General features: G+C 43.6%; 1 protein-coding gene across 7 annotated transcripts in view; it reads left to right on the plus strand.

Moving 5' to 3' along the window:
• The window catches only part of LARGE1 (LARGE xylosyl- and glucuronyltransferase 1), a 498136-nt gene that overhangs the window by 379757 nt on the left and 98091 nt on the right, over positions 1-20288 (plus strand). For all 7 annotated transcript variants that reach the window (XM_025178894.2, XM_025178889.2, XM_025178890.2 and 4 more), the window contains one exon: positions 11537-11641. In XM_025178894.2, the coding sequence (XP_025034679.1) occupies positions 11537-11641 (105 nt within the window). The remainder of the gene's footprint in view (positions 1-11536; positions 11642-20288) is intronic.

The following is a 20288-nucleotide window of genomic DNA, read 5'->3' on the forward strand; positions in this document are numbered from 1 at the left end:
GCTGAATCTGGACGCCAGTTCCGACTTAGGGACTGTAGGTTTGTTCTTAAGTTGAATCTGTATGTAAGTCAGAACTGGCGTCCAGATTCAGCCGCTGTTGAAACTGATCAGTTTCAGCAGCGGCTGAATCTGGACGCCAGTTCCGACTTACATACAGATTCAACTTAAGAACAAACCTACAGTCCCTATCTTGTACGTAACCCGGGGACTGCCTGTATTTATTACCAGAAGACTTTCTCTGGGTTTCCCAGAATCAGCTCGGAGTGGGGCAGGGGGGACTGCTCTGGCCTCCCACTGGTGCTCCCTGAGGCCAGAGGGCAGCCCGGGGCTGGCCCAAGGCCAAGAAGTGGGCCTCTGATGCTCCCTGGGCCCAGGCTATGGTTCGGGGGTCCTGAAGGCCTGTTGCCAGCACTCTCTGGGCCCAGTCCCAGGGAGGAGGGGGCCTGTGGCCACAAAGGTATTGGGGGGAACACATGGGATGCAAGGGGGTGGGGCTGTACTGTTTGGGGGGGGGTGAAACGGTGGGGCTCCCCCCTCCAAGTCCAGGCTGGGGCAGAGGGCTAGATGTGAGGGTTTGGGGTAGGAGGGCCACTTACTGAGGCTGGTGGCTGATAAGATAGCAAGCCTCAGCCCCAGCTGGCCACTCCCTTCCTGGTGTGTCCACCCCGAATGATCACTCTGTGGTACAGCTGCCTCCTGCACTCGTTGCCCCCAGTGGTGACTATGCAGCATCGTGTCCCTCCTCTCTTAACATGTTATGGAAAACAATCGAATTCCAGGCACATCCCATTTTCCTGCCACAGCCAAACCCTGACCTTGCTTTAAGTTAGAATAAGAGAAAGCTGCATACCAAATGTAGTGAGCCTACTTGTTCCTGTTTAGGGGGAGTTTTTGAACAAATGGACTTGCAGACAGATAAATGGACTCACAGACAGACAGATACCTCAGAAAGATAGATAGATCAAATCATCCTTTGGTAACCCTCCAGGAGTCTCCTAGTGGAAGTGGTCACACAAAAGGAAATCATTAATTTCTCATCTGCTAGTGTAGCCACTCAGCTATAAAACCCAACGATATGGGAGAACATAAGAATGGCCATACTGGGTCAGACCAAAGGTCTGTCTAGTCCAGTATCCTGTCTGCCGACAGTGGCCAATACGAGATGTCCCAGAGGGAGAGAACACAAGTAATCATCACATAATCCCTCTCCTGTCACCCATTTCCAGTCAAACAGCTTAGAGACACCATTCCTACCCATCCTGGACCTAACCTCCATGAATTTATCTAGCTATGTTTTGAACCCTGTTATAGTCCTAGTCTTCACAACATCCTCTGGCAAGGAGTTCCACAGGTTGACTGTGCGCTAAGTGAAGAAAAACTTCCTTTTGATTTTGATTGAGGGTTTTGATTATGAAAAGATGAACACACCATGAAGTTAGAGGACAGATTTATATTCTGAGACATTTGATTACCTTTTATTCAGTACTTAAGCAAGTTATATTTATCTGGGAAAAAAATAAATCAGCACAAGCAATCCAAATCTTTGAATGTGTACATTTGATAGATGTACCTGATCTCTTAAGTATGTGTGTATAGAGATTTCGCTCAATTTAATAAAATCATTAGAAACTACATCGGTGCAAAGATGCTCACTCTATTATCACCCTGTTAAAAAGATCTGATTATTATATTCCTATATTGCATGTTTCTATACAAAAACTAACTCTTGTAATTATTGTTTCAGATACTTACACAGCAATTATTTGTAAATTTATTTCAGCTTCCTAAATAGTTTAAAACAATTACTAGCGGATACTCCTTCTTCATAAATCGTTCTTAGTAATAATGATAGCGCCCCCTGACTTGTCTTGAAGCCTGAAGTTAACAGTATGCATAGATTCTTCATATAAATAGACTAGTCATCAGTGTAATAAGCATTAGGCATATGTTATTTTCATGCAGGAATCCATGTACACCAAAGAGAGGAATAATTCTACATTCTTGTCTTTTGTATATCTCTCAGGCTTATTATCACTCATAACCAAAGGGACTTGCTTTATACTACACAGCTTATTTTTTAACTGAACTTTGCCCATCAGGGAAAGAAATGTTGGTCCAAGTAGACTTTGAATGCCACTTTTGCTAACTAACTTGGCAGCCTTTTTTGTTATCAGATGTGTGACTACAGCCCCTCTGTGCCAAACATGAGCCTGTTTTCTCTATTCGGAGAACTGAGGACAGTCCTTTTCATTTTGCTTGTCGTTTTTGCTGTCTGCCTGTCCTGTCCCCCAGCCCATGAAAGCTTATGCCCTAATAAAATTGTTGTCTTTAACATGCTACAGGACTCCTCAATGTTTGTCGTGCTACCATCTTCTAGGACAACACTTGATGGAGCAAAAAGAATCTCTCGAGGATGTACCTGCATCAAACCACGGTTCTAAACATTCCTGTTTTATCTACTCTTGTTTGGGAGTTTTGTGAGACACTTGACAGTTCTTCTTTCAGAAAGAAAACATTCCTTTAATATCTTGCCCTTATTTTGATCGGTGCTTCCTCTTCCTTCTGCTTTCTGTGACGACATAAAAGGATGTGAAAAACCTTCACTATCGATTACTGGATAACTAATATAGCCTCTCTCTCTCCAGCTTAGATCACTTCAGTGTTTTTATTAAATATAAGTATTAGTTTGTTGTTCTAAACATCTGGAGTCATTTTACAAACGTCATTGAGTTAACCCCAACAAATGATGAAGCTGTGATGGGTGGTGGTGAGAATTATGAAGAGTTGGGCATGGTGGTAATGGAACTATTTAAGCTCACATAGATGCAAAAAATAGCCCCACCTGACTTAAACAGAGGAGATTTGTCTTGTGCGGATCATGATTGCATAACTTAGTGCTGACCAATTCTGAGAAGCCCTGCCATTGGGAATATCTGCTTCCTTCTCTTTTCACCCCTTTATTCTCCATTTCTCTCTCCCAAATGTGATGGATAATCCTCTCTGCAGTAGTTCCCACTCCTATAAGGATTGAGCTCAAAGTTCAGTTTCCTCTCGGCGTGTGACTGCCTGGCAGGGCTGGGATCCGCAGTAGTTGTGGCTTGGTGGGGTAGGGAACCGTTCCGGTGGTCCCAGAGCCGAAGCATGCGGCTTCCTGGAAGTTCTGGAGCTGCAGCACGTTGCTGCCCAGTGGATCCTGGAGCTGTAGCTCTCAGCTGTCTGACTGGTCCCAGAGCCATGGCACCAATGGTTGCCCAGCGGGGTCAGCAGGACAGCAGAGCCAGCCAGGAGGCCTGCAGGCTGGGCAAAGGGGCCCATGGCAGGGATCCAGATTTTCCCCTGGTCTGGCAAAATCCCTCATCCTGAATAGATGCAACATATAAACTTAGCGATTGGAAGTATTATTAACTGTATTTTCACTGACAGGGATTTGAAACATAAGGCGATTAAGTGTATGCCCATGTTCACACAAGAAGGCTGTAGTAGATCTAGGAATTGAACCCAGCATTTCTGAGTTCTAGCCCAGCATATTAATCACAAAACTATCCTCCCTCTCTGGTAGCCATTAAAACCCCATGAAGTGAAAACAGAGTTTAAGACCCTGAGTTGTCAGGCTCAGAAATGTCCATTCTCTGTGATTAGTTCTCTTTCTAACTACAACTGAGCTTATACCTGGTGAGTAGAACTTTTCATTGTGTGAGCTGTCAGAAAGCTGCACTGTGAAAAATACAGTAAATGGGCAGCTGTCTTCTAAAGGAAGTCTCTCCCCTCAGACAGCAACCTGGTTCCGGACAAAGCGGCTCTAGTTCTGCCAGCTTGATAAATTTTCACTGTGGTCATGCCAGAATCACAGCCTTGTTTTCTGTAGTCTGGCTGTTAGTGATGATGTATGAATAAGTGAAGAAGACAGCTTCATTTTCATAAGCTAACTTGTGCCTGGAGTAACAAAGAGTGAGAGGAGTGCACTTAATCATAACTGCAGGGCCAGAGCAGGAAACAATGACAAAGCTTTTGCTGTTAGTCACGGTGTTTTATTATAACAACTCTTAAGAAGGAGAGACAGCGCAGAATATTGAGCAATTCAAACATGTCATGGTCGCCACTGTATTCTCATCTGAAAGAATGGCTTTATTTGCTCGCCTTCTAAAAAGGACTCCATGCTTGGTGGCACAGTAGATTAGTACACTAGTCTTTCACCTCACAAGAGGTGAGATCAAGTACAGTACACTGTCAGAGTTCAAATGAGACTAGTGAGATGCCTGGGAGAGGCGTGTCCTCATCACAAAGGCACCACCAGCATTTGGCACTGCAGTCTACTCTGGAGAAGACCAAGACTTTATTAATAGGGGTTACTGGAGTTCTTGATTAAGAAACATTGGCAGGATTATGGGTCTGTGGTGGGATCACTGGTAGGAGTGATGCAGATCACAACTGAAATGTAGTCATGGAGCTGTGGGAGGAGTGAATTTTTCACAGCATCTGCCCCCGCCAGCACATTTATAAGTGCTAAATTCAGTTTTAAGTATCGGAGGGGTAGCCGTGTTAGTCTGAATCTGCAAAAGCGGTGAGGAGTCCTGTGGCATCTTATAGACTAACTGAAGTGTTGGAGCATAAGCCCACGAAAGCTTATGCTCCAACACTTCAGTTAGTCTATAAGGTACCACAGGACTCCTCGCCGCTTTTGCAAATTCAGTTTTAAAAGTAGCTAAATAAAACTATTAAAGGCTACTGAGAAAAAACCTACAATTGGTCCATTTTTAATGCAACAGTTTTCTATCAGAAAATGCAGTTTTGTCAAAATCTACATATTTTGTGGGAACGTGTTGCTTTTTATGACAGTTTTGGTGGGAAATTTTTCAAAAAGATTTCAAGTTGAAAGGGAGTGTTTCATTTTGACTTTCTCATTTGGTCCCAATTTTACCATTTCCTTTTGACTTTGAAGCTTTTAACTATATTTTAAATTTTAATATTCTATTCTATATATTGAATATTCTACAGTTTCACTGTTACTGAAACAAAATGGCTTAACATTAACAAAATGAAACCTTTCCATAGGCCATTTTGCTACTTCCAAATCAAAATATTCAAGAATTCCTAGCCTGAAAAATAATTTGAGATTTAGACTTTTTCTCCCGATTTTCAATGAAAACAAATGTTGAAATGTCAGTGTATCCTCAGGGATAAAAATTCTGTTTCCCAAATAGTTCTAAATATGGACTAGATACTGATCCAGAAAAGAACAAACTGTATCTTTTAATTCTTGTTTTGGAGCAGACACTGACAATATCCATATCTTACACAAATGGAAATGCACTAGTAAAGTGTGCATTCACAACTTAATTCAAACTTGGAAGAGAAGTCATCTCATCAGTTTAACAATGACAGTATGTTCTAATTTCTGCTTTATGTTCTTTCAGGCCACCATGGGTGATCCTGAGGATGTAATTTGTACCATTGCCATTAAGAAAAGGAAGTCAGTGGGAGTAGGAGGAAGGATACAGATAAAAGGATAAAAACAAATATTATTTTAAGTGGAACCCCAAACATGAAATATTTAGAGACAATCATCCCCAGTTAGATGAAAAATCTGATCAAAATTAATCTAGAGCCCATTTTAGCCCAGGTAGTGAGAGATTTAGGCAGACTGAGAATCCTTACCCTTAGCATTGTTTCCTTGAATACTGCATATCTTGAGATTTTCCCAGTTTTATCTTAGGAAAATTAAAGGAGTTTAAAAAAATGTCTGGAGTTGGCGAGAGACCTAGACTAGCTTTTATATAGATTGCAACTCCCAGTAGCTTGCAACTTTGAGTGTGTCTAGACTACAGTGTTTTGTCGACAATAGTATACTTTTGTCGACAAAACTATACCTGCATCTATGCTACTGCCGAGTTCTGTCGACATAACATCGATAGAACTCGGCAGTTTTGTTGACAGCGGTAAACCTTATTCTACGAGGAATAATGCCTTTTGTCGACAGAGTTCTGTCGACAGAAGGCGTTATTGCATCTACACTGTCCTTGGCGTCTACACTCTCATGTCGACAAAGCAGCTTGCTTTGTCGACAGAACTGGATGTAGTCTAGACGTTCTTTGTCGACAGAAGCCTTGTCGACAGTATCTGTCGACAAAGCCTCTGTCAACAAAAGCCTGTAGTCTAGACGTACCCTAAGTCTCCATAACATAATGGAGCAGATTGCTCCTTGCCTGCTGGTGGAATGAGAGTTGATCCATCCCTGACACTGCTAGGAATTCTTGTTTCAGCCTAAAGGTTGAAACTCTCTACAGGGATTCTCTGCTCCGGCAACATCCATGTTCTAGCACAGATATTTCAGGATCAGAGAGTCCCTTGTGGAGGGCCAGTGGCAAGGATCCCTGTGGGACGGGAAGCCCGGCATGTGACTGCCTGGCAGGGCTGGGAGCTGCAGTACATGGGGCTTGGTGGGTAGGAAACTGTTCCAGTGGTCCCAGAGTCAAAGCACACAGCTGCCTTGCAGTTCTGGAGCTGCAGCACGTGGCTGCCCAGCAGGTCTCGGCGCTGCAGCTCACTGATGACAGGTCCCGGAGCCATGGCAGTGATAGCTGCCCAGCAGGGTCAGCAGAACATCAGAGCCAGCCAGGAGGCCTGCAGGCCCGTAGCAGGGGTCCAGATTTTCCCCTGGTCTGGCAAAATCCCTCATCCGGGACTGGTTAGGTCTCGAGGGTGCCAGACCAGACAGGGCCAACCTGTATTACTGTTTTGGTTGTAAAATGTTGTGTTGGCTACCAGTGTTGGCTACCAGTGTAGCCTGCAGTGTTGGCTACCAGACAAACAAGGATCAATTTCTCTGGAAAGTTTTAATTCCATCCCTGGTCACACGTTGATGCTGTACATTGGTATGGCTCGTTTTTTAAAACTGATGAGAAATTACTAGTGTGGAAAGAATGGGTGTGAATAACACAGTAGTTTAGTAGGGTCGGTAATTTAGTTCTCTTAGCTGATCTCCAAGAATCAGTTTCTGCTATTCCAAACATTCCAATATCAATATGAACTACCTGGTCCAGCAGCACAGTGTTACCTGCTGACCTCTTGGAGGGCATAGTTGGCACCAAAAACTCCAGAATTCTTCTGGGATATGGTTCCAGGGGTCTTCCCAGCCAGCTGTAACCTGTTAATGAATTCCTGGGTACAGAGACCCTAATGTAGATTTCCTGTGCCAGGCCTATGACAATTCATGTATATCCTTGAACCCTAGCCAATGGGAAAGTGCCTTGCAAAACATTAAACATTCTACTATTATTCTGTGAGCAAGGCTGATCCAGCAGAAAATTTTATTTTGTTCACACATAGGATACACTGCATGAGCCTTTCCAAAACAGACTTCTCCTGGAAGTGTTGGTCTCCTGGAGCCATTCTGGCTCACATGTGTTGGGAGTGTCCAAGTAGGCAGGAGGATTAATATGATAATGGATACTGCCTTAAAAATTATTTCCCAGAACTGTGTTTTGGGATATATCCTGTCAGCTTGGATACTCTCCAACACACTGAAAGCTTGGTTCTCTAAAGCAGTGCTTATTGCTAAATGACTCATATTGCTTAGGTGGAAGAGCTGAATTGACTCCAGGGATAAATGCTTGGCGCAGCAACTTGGCAAATCTGGCAGCTAAAGAGCAGAAACCAGTGTAGGGGAAAAAGAATGCCAGGCACACAAAGATTTGGTTTAAATTTTTGAAATTTTTGATGAATTCCTAGCACATGGAAAACAAGAGATTTTCCCTGGATACCTTCCTATACATTTTCTTTGTTTTTCTTTAGTCTCTCCGCACCCCCATGTACTCTCCTTATTTTTCAAATAAACAAATAAACAAAAGGATACAACCAAAGATTATTTTCTAAGTCTCCTCTCTCTCTCGGGGGGAAAACAAGCTGAGGGATAAAAATATCTTTCAAAATGGAGAGTTGGCATCAGTAAGTGGAAGAGCAAATCTGTTAACCAGCAACAATATTTGTGCATTGCCTGTTATAAATCAGTTTGAAGGCTGAACCCTATTATTTGTGTTTGGTAATGCATAGGGATAAAATAATGAAAGCAGACTGATCTTCCATAGAAAGAAATTTAAATATCTGTTTCTTACAAATGGGATTCTAGCATTTCCTTGATGTGAGAAGTATAATCCTGAGCAACATCTTCTCACTGCTGAGTTGTGAAACTCACTGTTAGGATATAAGCTTCAGAGGGGTAGCCGAGTTAGTCTGTAACAGGAAAAATTTTAAAAACAACACTCCGGTCATCTGAAGAAGTGGGCTATGCCCACGAAAGCTCATGATACCGTCTACATGTTAGGATATAGGCAGGGACATTCTGTTCTTCTCACCCCTGACATTCAGTTCCAGCTGGGCTATCTCTGAGTTTCTGCCCTGGTCTTCTCATCCTTTATTACTTGTAATAGTTTTCATTTGATTTACTCTATTCTTTCTCTAATGGAGTGATATTTATAAGGAACCGTCAGCCTTCCAGTTAGGAATCAACAGGTGTTAGCCCTGTAGTCCTCCAGATAGATATTTTTTTTCTTTTGAAACAAAACAATGTTTGTTTTCTTTTCAGGCAATGTCTAAACCACACACACTTACTTTTTGACCTCCTTCTCTGACTTGCTATGCCCTTCTCACACAACTTGTAGTATTAATTTTCACTACCATCCTTGATGTACCTCCTTTGAAGACGTAATGGCTTTTGCCCTAAATTGCTTGCATTCTAAAAAGACTTAACAGGAATGGGAAAAGAAAGGGCATGCAAGTAGATTGGTCAAGGTGATGACAAACCATGTCATGAATAATAGAGTATTCTTATAATAAAAAAAACTTTTGTTATTTATGAAAATATAAAATGTTATTGTTTCAGACCGTCCCTTAAAAAGTGGTTTAGAACAAAAGGCTCTTATACCCTACTTTAGATATCAGTGTTCTTATAGATTATGGAACCAAAAGGGATCATTGTGATTACCCAAAGCATTATGAATTTTAATGATCCGCAGTGCTCATTATTTCTTCACTCAAAACACAGCCGTCATATGGCTCCAACAGCTTTTGATTAAAGTGATTTGGTCCCATGCTAGCTATGCCAACATCTTGAGTACTAGAAAATTGTAACTGGAAAGATGGAAGTTCTGCTAGGGTAGTTGGGCCTATAGTTTTGAAATCATGTTCTCACATTTCAGAGCATGGGGTAGTATATAGTATCTAGAAAAGTTGATAATACAGTTTCTAGACTCAGTTGTTCAAGTGTTTGCCACAAAAATCTCCCTGAGGGGACCTAGCCAGCATGAGTATGTCTGAAATTACAACTGGGATATGTGATTCCTAGGGTAAGTGCACAGACTTGTACTAGCTTGAGCTAGTCCATGGGAAATAGTAGTCCAGACATGGCAACACTGGTAGCAGCTCAAGCTAGCCACCTGAGCCCGAACCTACAAGGTGAGGCAGGCTTAGAGTCAGTCCAGTGGTTAACCCAAGCCACCACCTGTGCCACAATGTCCACACAGCTATTTATTAGCTGAGCTGATATTGCAAGTTGCATCTCCCAGCTGTATTGCAGACATACTCTGAAACAGCATCACTCTTTTCTTTCCCTGGTTACAAATTACATTTCCTCTGACCTCCAAAAGGATGGTTACAGTCACTTTTCTTCCACTTCATACAGCATTTCGTAGGACACATTGATTGGGCCACGTAGACCCTGCTGGTGTGCACTGAAAGTTCCCTAGTCCACTGTCACATAGTGCTGTTTCACATGGCCCTAGGTTAAATTGCACTGTGGTACTTTAAGTGCGCCTGTGCAGACTAATTAATGCTTGGCACATTAGTGCACTTTAGAAATCACACACTCACCCATATGGTGTGTGGCGAGACGAGCTCCCCCAGCCCGCCTCTCACCTCTTGCCCGCCCCAGTCTCCGCCCTGTAAAGTCCGCCGGGGGAGGGTAGCTCCCTCCTCCAGTCCTTGAGTCTCGGGGGCCCCCTGCGCCCCGATCGAGTGTCCCGGCCGCCGGGCTCGGAACGCCCTCACCCGCGCTCGGCCCTTCCTGAACCTAAGGGCGTCCAGTCCGGCCGGCCTCACTCTGTCCCGCTGGGCCCGCTCCGCCGTCCAGGTTCCGCCGCCCTCCGGGTCGGTCTGCCATCCTCCCCGGTTCGGGGTCGTGCCCCCCGGCCTCTGCTCGCCTGGGGCTGCCTGTGGGGAGAGGGAGAACTCCGCCAGCCCTCACCCCCATTTCCCCCCCTTCTCCTGGCTCCCCGGCGCTCTTTTGAACTGGCGCGCCCGGCGCGCCGCTTCCAGCCGCACCGCCACCGGCGCCCGCGGCCTCCGTGGTCCTAGAGCCTGCCCTGTAAGGCACAGCCGCAGCCCCGCTCCCCCGCTGGGCTGTGGGTTCGCCCTGCCTCTGGGCCGCCGTGAGGCCAGTGTGCCCTGCGATCTCCACCCGCCTCCGACCCTGCGGGCCCTCCGCTTCGGGGTTGAGAGAGCGGGGACAGACCTCCCCGTCACACCGTGTATCTACACAGCAAAGTTATTTTGGAATAATGGCTGTTATTCCAAAATAACTATGCGAGTGTCTACACAGCAATTCCGTTATTTCAAAATAATTTTGAAATAACGGACAGCTTATTCCGACATCTGTAAGCCTCATTCTACAAAGAATAACGCTAATTCTGAAATAGCTATTTTGAAATAAGGCATGTGTAGATGCTCTACTTCTGCTATTCCAAAATAGCTCCTCACCAGGGCCGTTCTAAGTTATTCCTCCAGGGGCTCTACATGAAGATAGCACACCTACATTAGGAAAGCCTGCCTTGGACTAATTTTGAGGCTTCCTTGCCGTGTAGACGTGCTATTTTGAAATAAGCTACTTTGGAACAACTATTCTGGAATAGCTTATTCTGAAATAACTGTGCAGTGTAGACGTAGCCATAGTGTGCATTAACCCATTGTGTAGACAAACCCTCAGTTCAGTCCATGCAACTTTCTCTTCTAGCTAACCCCTTAGAATCCATCATTTGCTTTAACAAAAGGAGTCTCCTCTGATGCTTTCCTAGAGAAAATGTTGAAATTAAAGGGGAGAAAAAGTCAAGAGGAAATAATTTTCTATATTAGACCTATTTTCCAAATAATGTATTTATAATCAAAGAATAAACAAGCCATCATATTAGAGTATCCTGGTACTAACCTTGTTCTCATTGGAAGGATTCTCCAGCATGGTATGCCAAGATCAGCCAGCATTCTGATTTGCCTGGGTTGCATATATTTTTGTCAGTATAACAAAGATTCCCATAATGTGTAATTACTCAGGCCAGCCAGGAGAGAAAGATGCCGTGATGAGCCTACACTACCAGGATGTTATTGTTTTCAGTTAGGTGATTACCCATCTTCATAACGTGAAATAAAGGCAGCAGCAGAACTGCTTGGCTCTGTTTCCACTTGCTTTCCCACTCCAGGTTTTGTATTTGATTCCCATAGACTAACTTGTCTTTTTGTGTAATCGTCTGTTTGCATTTTTGCTTGTTTTCAGGACAGCAGGTTCTTGGCTTGGTTGAGAACCAGAGTGACTGGTACCTGGGTAACCTTTGGAAGAATCACCGTCCCTGGCCAGCTCTTGGGAGGGGTTACAACACTGGTAAGTCCTAAGATGTTTCTATGAATTGTTTTTCTGTATTTTATATTAATACTGCCCTTAGGAGCCCTACTCAGAAATCATTATGATGGTTTGGGACCCCTGGGATGCGAGCTGCGGTGCTGAGATGCCACTGAGTCAACCTACTATGCCAGCCTGGGCCCCTCTTTAACATTGTCCTGCAGAGCCAGGCACCAAAGCCTCCTCCAGCAAAGCTCACAGGCAGGGCCATGCCCAGCTGCAGAATATACAGACACTGAAGCTGTCTAAACTACATTCCTCTTTCAAAAGAGGAATGTAAATGAGGCCGATTGAAAATTCAAATGAAGCACGGATTTACAAATCTCATGTGAGTGTGCTTTTTTGAAAAAGAAACTACAGTCTAGACAGTGTTCTTTTGGGGGAAAAAACCCTTTTTCGAAAGAACCCATACACCTCATTTTTTCAGGAGTACGGGTTCTTTCAAAAAAGGGTTTTTTTCCCCCAAAGAACCCTGTCTAGACAGTAGTTTCCTTTTCGAAAACCCCTTTTTTGAAAAAGCACTCTCACACAATTATTCAAATGAATCCTTTTCTAGATGTTTTAAGTATCTCTTTGGGATGGAGAGCCAGCTAAAATCATCGTTTCCTCCCCCACCTTATATAGAATTTTCATAAGGCAGGAATCCTTTGTGATTCCACCACCTTTCCATGGAAAAGTAAATCAGACCAAGGAGTCGGTTAGTATCAGGTGACTGGGACACCTTGCATAAATCACATCCCAGTGTGTCATCCATTGGACAGTCAAATTTTTCACAGTCCATTGTCTTTGCTGATGGGACATTAGCCCTGTTTGGCTTTCCCATTATAGCCTCTAGAGGAGGAGGAGGAGTGCCCCAAAGCAGCAAATATTGAATACAGTTTCCAAGATTAATATTCCTAACTCCAAAACAAAAATACGTACATACAAATGTGATCATCATATTCAGTAAATCATAAGCTTTCCAGTGATACCTTACATGAGCCATCTTGCATAAATCACATCTCAGTTGTCATATTCATAAACATATTTTCATAAAGCAAATGCTCCATCACCCTAAGTTTAAGCTAAGAGACAACAGGGGCATACAGGCAGACCAATGAGGGGATGGAGTTAGCACAGAATTGGTCTTAAATGTAAGAGGTGTCTGTTACAGCCACTCACCCTTTCCTTCCCATCATACTGCAATAATTTTCAGTAGAATGTACAGAAAATGATATTTTATGGTTCATTTTGTAGCTAGTTATGTTATTGCCCTGTATGTTACTTTGGGGAACATGTTACTGTGACAACTGCAGTTATCTGTGCAAATCTTGGAGAAGTTATGTGACCTATTTTAGGAGGTGCAGAGCTCTCGAATGGGCTGACACCCCATCATTCCATCTCTGCTACACACAACATTCTTGACAAAGTGCCCCAGATGCATGTCTGGGCCTAACAAGAAAAGAGAAACAAGAGCAAAGACTCATTACAGTCACTGGAGGTAAACGGCACCACAAAATTTCAGAGGGAGAAAAATGTAATTCCTCTATAACAGCAATAGACACATAATTGTCTTAGTAAAATGCAAAACTCTGATCGTCAATTTCTGCGTGCTCTGAGGGAGAGAAAATGCACTATATCACAGAGTTTATTACAACAGGAGAGACAAGTTTTCCCAATGATTTGTGTTTGAAATGTGAGAAAACATACTGGGTGTATAACAAGCGCACGTGCATCTAAATCACTTCTGTCTTGTGTTTTATATGCTGGGGTAGTGAATTGTGTTCCTTCTGCATTTGTAATAAAAGGGCAGAACAGCTGGTGAAGGCTTTTTTTTAAGTGCCCTTTCAAATAACTACATCACTAAACAACTCTTAATTTCTTTGCTTCGTGGAAATATATTGTGCTGTATCAAATGGATACTCTATAAAAAGGGTTCCGTAATCTTGCACTGTGCTGAAGTAGTTCAATCATCTGTAGGGCCCTACCAAATTCACTCTACGTTTTGGTCAATTTCATGGAGACCAGATTTCATGGTCCGTGATGTGTTTTTCATGGCTGAGAGTTTGGTAGGCCCCTAATCATTCATATATTTCACTGCTCTGTACTACCACCTGGAAATCATGACAGTTTGGGAGAACTTCAGCCTCTGCAAAGCATCTCACTTACGTCTATAATTATTCTAATGAAAATGTGCTGCTAAAGTATGCAAGAGCTAACAGATGTCTGGGTAAGGCTTCCTCTACACTATCTAGGGATGTGATTTCCATCTCTGTAATAGGTCGTGACTCACCGCTGCAGCGCCTCCTGCTGGTCTCCTAGGGAGTTCTTCACACACTGGGGGGCCTCCCTTCCCAGGGTACCCCAGCCCTCTATATCCACCTTGCCTCAGTGACCCACTGCCAGTCGTCATCTAGCCCCTGCCCCAGGGGCAAACTGCAGTCTGAAATGGCCATTCATCATAGGCAGGGGGTGTGGACCTGATGCCTTCTCCTGCCCTGGCTACCTCCATGTAGCCCTAGTACCCTCATGCCTTGAGAGCAAGACCTCCGCGTGGAAGGTTGCCTGGCCAGAGCTCCCCAGCTCTGCCTGCCCTTCCGAGCACTGCTCTGTCTCAGGTACCCTCTCTATCCTACCAGTCAGCCAGGTCATTCCTGCTCTACAGCTTGAGCCAAAGAGTATGTTTCTATCCTCTCTAGGAGCCCCTATTTACACAGGCCCAGCTGGGGTCTAATTGCCACAGCTGTTTGCTCCACAGCCCCAACCCTCTCCCAGGGCTGGATTTAACCCTTGGTAGGGCCAGCTTGGGGCAGCACAAGCTCACATACACATAAACATGAATCTAGCACAAAGTCTTGGTAGTACAGGCAGCAGCAGAAGTGAAGGCTCAACTTAGCCATACCCCGGGGCAGCCCGTGACTATAGGCCAACTCGGCCGTCGCCTAGGGCGCCGCCTTCAACAGGGCACCCGATGATGACATCACTACATTGAAGGCCGTGCAGACAGGGACGCCAATCACACGTTCCGCCTGGGGCACCAGCTGCAGCAGCCAACCTCAGGCCTTTCCTGGCCATACCAAGTACATACCTGCCTGAACCCAGTAGGTAAGTAGTCGGGTTGGCTTAACTGTGCTGCTGCTGCCCATACAAGTTGGACCTCTATAATCCAGAATTTCCTCATCCGCCAACATCCGTGGTCCAGCATCTTTGGGTGCTCCAAGCCTGAAGCACTCATGTGGAAAAGCCGTGGGCTCCATACTCAGGAACTCCTTCCCTCATCCTCCTAGAGCTGCCAGAGTGCTGCAAATAGTTGATTTGTGGCACTCAAGTTCAGGGAAGGGAAAGGAAGGAATGAGGATGGAGGAGTGCTCTGGGGAAGAGGCAGGGTAGCTGAATCACAGCCCCATAGCATTTGGGGCCATGGGTGGGAACCACAGCTTGGAGCACAGCCAGCCAACCACAGGGCTGCGCTTCTGGCTGTAGGGTTGTGCTCCCACAGACCACTGCAGCCACCTTGCCTCTTCTCCCAAGCACCCCTCCCATTCCTGCTCTGTCAGTGCCGGCACCTCTGCTGCTGTCGGAGTGGAGCTGCAAAGCCAACAGCAGCAGAGGAGCTGGCATTAACCTCTCCTGGTCTGGCAAATTCCCTGGTTCAGGATCAGTCCCAAAGGAGGTTCAACCTGTACTACTATTCCTATACTCCTATTTATACTTGTTAAAATTAGTTCAGATGAGCTAGCATAAGTATGTGTACATGAGCTGAGATTCACTCGTAGCTCATAATGTAGACATAACCTAAGGAAGTAAGATTTTTAGGGGGTGTAACTTATTAAATTGTAGGAAGGGGGAGTTCTTGGTTCTGAATTTCCCAAAGTTGAGGAGCAAACACTAGGATTCACGCTCCTAAGCTATCTGACAGAGTGCTGATTTTCACAAGCGTGACACATGACCTGCAATGACCTTGCAGGTGGTTAAAAAAAAATGACATTTTCAATGCCACATCACCACACGATACTTTTTGTTCCACAGAAAGGTGGACACCATTTATATATCCATTCTCTTTCTCCTTGTTTTTGTATGTATTTTCCTTTTGACAGCTTTAAGTGACAAGAGGACACAGAAAACCTTGATGATCACAGAGTCACTTCACTTTGACATTGTCTGAACTCTGTTCATTTCACCAGCATAAAGCTGAAGTAGCACAGCAATTGCCTACTTCCAGGATCTTAATATTGATTTCATCGGTTGCTGCTACATGGAGAGCTGTGTATCTTTATTCTAGCTCAGCACAAGACATGGATCCAAACAGATTGTAAACGTACCAAACAAACTTCAGTACAGTACTAAATTCTGTCTTGGCTGAAGTTAAAATAATTGACTTTCTATAGTATTTTGCCTACATTACATATGGTAATGCTTGACAAAACTATACATACATTGTTACAAAGTCATGCATCAGCCTTCCCATAAATTTTAGTTTACTCTGAGACCCATATTTCAGTCATTCCTGACAGATCCAGTAAAATTCAGCCCTTTACAGCTCATGAGAGTGTAAAAAAAAAAAAAAAAAAAAAAATTAGCGAAAACCAAAAGGTGGAAAGTGAAAGGAAGATTACAAAGGTTACAATAAATAGACATTTTTCAAGCACATGCAACAAGAGGTCATTAAGTGAGACAGTGCAATCTCTGAGATGGTGAAGATGGATTATTGACAGAATCAGCATAAATGACTGTAAAAAAAATTAAAAATTAAGTCCATTGTTTGCCTCAATATTTCTAGAGGAGACCAGAGACATAAATCTCCTGAGGAGAAGAAACAGCTTTGGAGGAAATCAGAGCCTTATTTGTTATGTGATAAACAAATTAAAACAGCTGACCCAGAACACAATTCTAGGCCCAGGAGGGATCCAGAATTCTGGAGGAGGTGGCCGAAGAGAGATGAGAGCGATTAGCACAGGGCTGCACTGAAAAGCCGTGGGAAGGCAAGGTGGAGGACCCAGCTTTTGAATAATTAGCCAGCCAAGTGCTGAAGGAGGGTAGGAAAAGAGCAAATCCTAATGTGTTGACTAGGTGAATGGAGATATTGAATATAAGTCAGAGGGATTATTCTAACCCCTTTTGTAAGCAGCTAGGGAAGCCATATTTTAACTAGCACTACAGTCCAATGTTAATGTTCTGACTTTAAGGCTAGACTGAGCTGTTAAGCTAGGGCAGGTTGAGGAGCTATGTGTACCAGGGAGTAATTGTGCCTCAGAGCTGGCTGACACAAACATTCAGTTTACAGCAAACTGGAGTATAAACTTATCCCCCTGCAACCTGCTATGCACTCAGTGTCTTTGTGGACCGTGCTGATGCATGCTGAGAGTTCTTTAGTGCACCTCCACATCAAAGCGACGTGGAACAAAGCACACATCAGCCAGGTTGATATGTGCAGTTCAAATGCAGCAGGCTAGTGTGGGGTGGATTTACACCCCATCTTGCCGTGGGCTAAATATTTGTTTGTGTAGATAATAGCTTCAGAGGCATAATTTCTCCCCTGCTCTTCTCTTGTTCTGAAGGAAGTGCTTTGCTACCACCCTATTCAGGGTGCAGTGTGCTTCCCCCACCGTGCTCAGCCATTTCCCTCCTTTCTTGCAGTGGGGAGCGTTGGCTGCATGGCTCCTGCTCTCTCCTGTCATGCCCAGACCCATAAGCCAGACAAGGTTAACACAGGTTTGCAGAGAGTTACACGGAGGGAGCCCTATTCCTTTGCACAGTCATATAGCTTGAGGTCATAATCAAGCCCAAACTAATGAAGTTAAGAGGAAAGGACCCAACCTCTAAAATTAAGACTGCTTGAGCACAATGTTCTAGACAGCATCTCACCAGCACTTTGTATACAGCACCAGTATCACTTCCTGAGATTTGTATTCTCTTTTACTCCATTCATTTTTCGGTTCTAGCCTTGCAGAATATACAGCCTCGTTTCAAATTTGTGGCAAGTGATTTTTTTTCTACCATATTGTACTGGCAAGTTATATTTAATTTATTCTCATCTGTCCCTCATCTCTAGGTTTACCTTCCACATGTCTTTATGTTTTAGATATTCCCCATCCTCATCAACACTGGGTATTCGACTGTACTTCACTTTTTGCTCACTTGTTCTTTGAACCAAGTCTGCAAATGAATAGCTCCATTCCTGCATGCCCAGACAAAATGTTCAGATAGAATAAAACCTCCTCTTACCAATCTATGTGGACTTTCTCATTCATCTGCAAAGGCAGATAGTCCAAGACCCAACTCAGCCCATGACACTCCTATTTAAAGAAAACCAGAAAGGACTTAATATCCAGCATGAGAGAGAGTAGACCTCAGTGGAAACTTGATTTTCAGCTTGAGAAGTTCCCATTTACAGCCACTCTATTTCCATTGTTTGACAGAGTTCAGCAAGCTGTTTTAAGCACCGTAGCAGTTTTTCCAGTGCTTTGTCCAATAAAACTCAGTGTGGTGTCTTATCAAATGCTTTGTGAACATTTAAGTGCTGTATATAACATCTACTGTGTTTCTCCTGTCTATAGTGGCAGTAATACTTGAAGGACCCCCGTACTTTAGTTAAAACAAACTTTCCCTCTTTTAAATCCATGCTGTCTGACTCTAATTAAATGTGCTTTGAAAGTGTTTCCCAACTACTGCAGGTTGTGAATAATCTTTTCGAGGCTTTTTCCCTTTACCAGTGTTGCGCTGATCATTGTAGAATTGGTCCTTTTTTTTTTTTTTTTTTTTTTTGAGTAATGGTCTTCTTAGTCCTCAGAAAACTCTTCTCGAAGAAATTCTGAACATAAAATTGAAGGCGTCCCTAATCTCTCTCCTTTTCTTTTAAGACTCAGGATGTAAACTCTTAGAGCATGGTAATTTATCTGACTTATAGGTTTGTCTATACTATACTTTCTGAAATGCTGGGAAACACTTTTTAAAAGCAGTTTCCAGTGATTTCATTGTAGTGACTTCAGGCCAGATATGTAGCTTGTGTAAATCACTCCTAGCTCTTAATTCTAGTGGAGGTAGGCCAGTGTACAGCAGCTGAGAATCTGATTCCAAGCCTTCAAAGAATTGAGGTGAGTGGGTAGTGCAGGAGTCAGGGTTGTGGGGAGTGAAGAGGGATTGGTTCATAGCAGAAAGTTGGGATGTGGGGGTGCAGGAGTCAGGGCAGGTGCTTGGGGGTGAGAGGGCTCTGAACTTAGGGTTTGAGGCGGGGGTGCAGGATTCAGAGACCTACAGCACTTTAACGCAAGCCTAGTCCCTATTATGTGATAGCCACCAGGTTGACTGACCCACTAGGGACGGAAACAAGGACCTCTTGAGCTTTATTTAAAAAAAAAAGAAGTTGTTCCAGCTTGAGTTAACATGCCAGACTCTCACACTGAGATCTCTAACAAACCATGTCTGTGGATTGGACATAGAAATGTGAACATAGCACACAGTCAGTGGTGGACTACATTTGCACACTGGCTTATTATTTCAGGGTGTTTCATGTGTGGTGGACTGCTGACATTGGTCTATTAATTCTTTGAGAAAAGACCACTGAAAGATGTATTAGTAATGGGAAATATGTATAAAAAATAAAACAGATTTTTCATGAAGAACGTATAATTCTTAATGAGAAGGCCTCTTGCAGAGCAGATTGTGTCTATAAATTAATATTATATCACATTTTGGGCCTGCCAAAATTGATATTGTGTATCATCAATGTAATGAATAAATTACCAAGCACCACAAAGAGTTGAAATAATGTATATGAAAGTGGAGCTCTCTAAGGTGCTGATCCTGCAAATGTCCATGTACTTAACTTTGATTACATAAGTGTTCCAGTCTGCTGAGAGCAACTATTATTTTCCACTGTTTCACATGTGTATGTTTTCAGGATAGAGTTCCTGCTTATATTGGAAGAAACCAAGAATTAGTAACTCTCAGTCACTTTGGTGGAATTTTCTAGTGGTCATCAATCCTCAGGATCAACTCTAGTGGATACTACTAAATTCAGCACAGATGTGGCATATTACAAAAGCGCTAACCTACCCATATGTGTTTTCTCATAAGATACAAAAATCAACCACAGCATTCTAGTTAGAGCACAGATTCTCAGACTGAAGTCTGTGGATGTTAACCACGAATAGCACCTTTCCTAGTAGTCTGTTGGAGGGAGTATTTTGAAAACCAAGCAGCAGACTTTTTGGAGAGAAAGTGATTCAGGAGTGAATCTCTCAAGGAATATTCTACAGAGTTAAAAGGTTTGAGAACTAGGCTACATCTAGACTATAGTTCTTCCAGGATACTGGAGGGCAGGATACTGGAGGGATCTGGAAAAACTGTTCCGTGTCCAGGGAACACGTTTGCTCTTCCGCTTTTTTTGCAGAAGAGCAAACATACTCTTTAAACACCCCTGTATTCCTCATTCCACAAGGAAAAGGGGGGCTTCCAAAAGAGGGGGGGTTTCTGACATTTGGCCCAGTCTAGATGGGCCAAATGTCGGAAAAGCCTCTTCCGACAAAAGGATTGGGAAAAGCAACAGTATAGACCTAGCCCTAGTTGGTCACAGAACCCTAAGGTATACAGCATGTAAAGGACTAATTCTAGACAATTTCGTTAAGTTTACTCACACCCTTTCTGAAAG

The sequence above is a fragment of the Pelodiscus sinensis genome, chromosome 1, assembly GCF_049634645.1.
Source record: "Pelodiscus sinensis isolate JC-2024 chromosome 1, ASM4963464v1, whole genome shotgun sequence".
NCBI lineage: Eukaryota > Metazoa > Chordata > Testudines > Trionychidae > Pelodiscus > Pelodiscus sinensis.